The following is a 3,984-nucleotide window of genomic DNA, read 5'->3' as shown; positions in this document are numbered from 1 at the left end:
ACTTAAATTCCTGCGAACTTAAATGCATTTACAGTCTTCATATATCCGTGCACAAAATAAAGCGCTTACCAACAAGCTTCCGATCAGTCCTCTGATCCTTCTCAAATTGAAATGACCCAGAGCCTAAGACTAAGTCACACATCCGTTCCGGATGTGTGACGTCAGCAAAGGGTCACCTTACGTAGGTGAAACGAGTCGCGCTCTTAGGACCAGGTTCTTAGAGCATAGGCGCCCACGTTCAGTAAACTCGGTGTCGCAGCACATTCATTTGGAATCACCGGGACACTCTATGGATTTCGACAAGGTTAAGATACTTGATTCCGAACAGGATTACTCTCTCAGGGGAGTGAAAGAGGCCATCTACATCAGAGCCCACCACTGCACCAACCGTCCCTCAAAAGAGACGGGGGCCGATACCGACTGCCAAGCACATTTGGTAGAACCGCTGGAAGGTTTAATTTGCTATGGTTTTTAGTAGTTGGATAGGTTTGGGAATGGTGATGGTGCAGGTCGATTTTGGTTCCTCTGGTGGTTGACCTTGGTACTGCAGCAACACGTGTGTTATATATTTGCACCTGGACTTGCTGTGTTGTTGATTTTTTATGTGGTGGGTAGGTGTATAGTTTATGCTTATTTGGTGTAAATTACGGCATTCTATCTGTTTGTTCTGTGAATGTTTGTGTGCGCAGCGAATACCTTATGAACCTGTGGATGGGTTGCTATGATATTTGTAATGTGGTTAAGTGTTGATCATGATGGGCTTTATGTACTTTTTGGCCTCCTGGTGGTTGACCATGGTACTTCAGAAGGTGTTTTATTTCTATGTTTTAAGTAAACTTGTGTGAACAACCATTAGCTGGATTGCAATAATTGCTGACGTATTCGATAGTTCTTGTGCTCTGGAAGAAAGTACATTAGTTTGGGCCCATAGCGGCTAGTTTTGGAAATGTAGGGGTATTGTCATAACTGTCCGGGGAGCATAACTAAAGAAAAGAAAGATAGATTGTCATGATGTTTGGTATGTAAGTAGCTTGCAAACCGATGTGCAAAGTGAAATATAAATTATGCAAATTAGGAGGAAATTTGTTTAATCAATGAGCATATTTTATCATAGTAGTTGTTTTAATGTATTTCCTGTTCTGGACATGAAGTTACGCTCTAACATTTGATTTTGGAACTGAAGGGGCATTTTGTCAATACATTCCAATGAGGATAACTGAAGAAAGGAATGTCATGCATGATAAGCATTTATGCTAATGAGGATTTAAAGCATAGTTCATGAGGATATTATGTAATTCTATTTTAACCCCCTGGGTAACAAATGGTTTAGTCTAACTCTAATGTACAGGGTGAATGACCTGTGACGTTACAGGCAGCCATATGGCAACTCCAAGCAGAGAGAGAAATGTTTTCCAACGTCAACAGCAATGGCTTGCTGTTTCCAAAAGTAAGCACAGTTAGCCCAACAGTACGAGAAACATAAGTACAGGATGTTGGTGGTGACTCCGTACCGTTCGACCTTGGCCAGCAGATCGGAAACTCTGACCACTGGTCGTTGATTAGAAAATAATATTCCGCAATAGTAAAGACTAAGAATCTCATTCACATATTGAAGGTAAGTAAATTTGAACATTATTACTGTGGGCCATTCTAAAACAGTTCCCTGCTTTCAGCTGCGAAGATAATTCCCTGGTGATCGATTTATTGATAAGGTGTATAAATTGTGATTAAGAAAGAAGGGAACATTGATAGAGTCATTTCCCTTATCATTTCAATCTAGGCATACTTTTCAGTCATATTATGTTAATATTGCAATTTTGATTTACTCATATTGTAAAAAAATGTTATGTATTGTTTAGTCCTTTGTAGCTAAGATTTGTCAATGTTAAGTTTCTATGTAAAGTTGCATTTTATTTTATTTTATTTTATTTGATATGTATGTAAATGTATGTCTGGGGTTACCGTACCCCCCAGGGCACATTGAAAAGCGCATAGATAAAACAAACAAACAAATGAAAGCATCAGACAAGGATTGTTTCGCCACTCATCATTTTATTGTTTAACACTTCACGTTAATAAAGCCATGTTCTGGAGGTTACATTATGTTGTGGAGTTCAAGTGACACTAACGGATTCGTTTTCAGGTTTGGGTGTGCTGTAACAATGAATATTCGTCTTCGATATTGAACAGAACAGCGTTGTTACATTGTATATACAGTTCATGTACATGCACGATACATGGGGAAATGACATAAAGGCTATGTTTATAAACACAGAATGCTGGTAGGTTTAAATGAAATGATGTTACGTTCGTTACAAAGTTATATACTTAACAAAGTATAAATAAGCACTGTACAAATGGTAAAATGAACATTTTTGTTGGCACAGAGTTTAACTACTACTGAAACAGGAGTTAACTTGGCATATTCTACGCGTAAAGAGTTGAACAACAGAGTTTTCCTATTCTGTAACAATGGCAAAGTGAACAGAGTTTGCCTATACTGTAACAATGGCAAAGTGAACAGAGTTTAACAATTGCAGAGTGAACAGAGTTAACCTATACTGTAACAATGTCAAAGTTTATCTCTACTGTAACAATAGCAGAGTGAACAGAGTTTACCTATACTGTAACAATGACAGAGTGAACAGAGTTTGACAATTGAAGAGTGAACAGACCACCTATACTGTAACAATGTCAAAGTTTATCTCTACTGTAACAATAGCAGAGTGAACAAAATGTACCTACACTCGTCTGTAACAATGGCACAGTGCACAGAGTATACCTATGAGTGAACAGAGTTAACCTATACTGTAACAATGGCAAAGTGAACATAGCCTGTAACGTGAGGTGAGCCCCACTGCGGGGTCCACTACGAGGCTCCTGTGAGCCAGACTACGGATGGTGGCTCGGGCAATGGCAGCCGCCAAAGCGCGCAGGCGTTCCCTCCGTCTCCATTCCCTCTCATTCAATGGTTCGTTTTAGACCAATCATGATAAAAACCGAGAATTGTGAACATGATTTTTGGGGAAAGATACTGCTAGGTGAGACAGTAAACCGGCCTGTTTAGTTAACAATGTCAAGAATCCCGGATGTGGTAAAGATGTTTGGTTAGCTACAGTTACATGGAGAGGGGGATCAGAGCGTGGGGAACTGGCCGCGGCGTTAGTTTTACACCATGTTCTCTTTTATCCACGGCAGGAAGTGGGTGACCTCGCTGAAGACACCGGGGAAGCCTTTGCATTTGCCATTGCCCCAGGACACGATGCCGGCCACGTCGAAGAAGCCATCCTTGTTCCTACACACCAGCGGGCCGCCCGAGTCACCCTGAGGAAACCACAGGGAAGAGAGAATAGTCAGTGCACGTTCACAGGTTTCTGGCAGATTTATGAAGGCAGATATGAAATGACTCAGCAATATATGCAGAAAAACGAGTGGATGGAACAGCAGATGGAACATAACCACTTGTAACTGATTGCTCTTACCATGCAGGCGCTCACTGTCTCAGTCCCAAATCCTATCATGCCGGGTTGGATCAGGTCTCCCCAATAACCTTTGAGTGCCGCATCGCTCAGCATTGGGCCGTGTGCCTTCTGCAGTTGGCTAGGTGGAATTACACCACCCGTAACTGTGGAGCAGAGGGATAATGTATTCAGATATTTGTAACTTCATCAGCATATAATGCATTGTAACTTGATTACCTGGTGAACCTCCATGTATCTGCGTGTGTATGTGTGTGTGTGTGTGTGTGTGTGTGTGTGTGTGACGGTGTGTATGTATGTGTGTGTGTGTGTGTGTGTGTGTGTGTGTGTATGTTTGTGTGTGTGTGTATGTATGTACGTCACGGTGTGTGTGTGTATGTATGTTTGTGTGTGTATGTATGTAAGTCACGGTGTGTGTGTATGTGTGTGTGTGTGTATGTGTGTATGTATGTCACGGTGTGTGTGTATGTATATGTGTGGGTGTGGGTGTGTATGTATGTGTGTG

General features: G+C 41.4%; 2 protein-coding genes across 2 annotated transcripts in view; both read right to left on the bottom strand.

Moving 5' to 3' along the window:
* Window positions 1–2,032: 2,032 nt before the first annotated feature.
* Window positions 2,033–3,617, bottom strand: LOC118406812 (chymotrypsinogen 2-like). The gene is made up of 2 exons (XM_035807154.1): window positions 3,483–3,617; window positions 2,033–3,324 (listed from the first exon to the last, which is right to left on the bottom strand). Exons 1-2 carry the CDS (start codon window positions 3,573–3,575, stop codon window positions 3,169–3,171), a joined length of 249 nt encoding a protein of 82 aa, XP_035663047.1. The 5' UTR covers window positions 3,576–3,617; the 3' UTR covers window positions 2,033–3,168.
* Window positions 3,601–3,984, bottom strand: part of LOC118407030 (acrosin-like) — a 4,260-nt gene continuing 3,876 nt past the window's right edge. The window contains exon 6 of the mRNA XM_035807445.1: window positions 3,601–3,625. Within this exon, the coding sequence (XP_035663338.1) occupies window positions 3,601–3,625 (25 nt within the window). The remainder of the gene's footprint in view (window positions 3,626–3,984) is intronic.

This window comes from Branchiostoma floridae, chromosome 19, assembly GCF_000003815.2.
Source record: "Branchiostoma floridae strain S238N-H82 chromosome 19, Bfl_VNyyK, whole genome shotgun sequence".
In the NCBI taxonomy this organism is placed as follows: Eukaryota; Metazoa; Chordata; class Leptocardii; order Amphioxiformes; family Branchiostomatidae; genus Branchiostoma; species Branchiostoma floridae.
This window is presented reverse-complemented; position numbering and strand designations above follow the sequence as displayed.

What these genes read in the sequence shown, in the direction of transcription:
- LOC118406812 (XM_035807154.1), bottom strand. Translation starts at nt 3,575, where the DNA reads ATGCTGAGCGATGCGGCACTCAAAGGTTATTGGGGAGACCTGATCCAA. An exon ending in AGACAGTGAGCGCCTGCATG is followed by an intron (nt 3,325 to 3,482) that starts GTAAGAGCAATC and finishes TGGTTTCCTCAG; the next exon opens with GGTGACTCGGGCGGCCCGCT.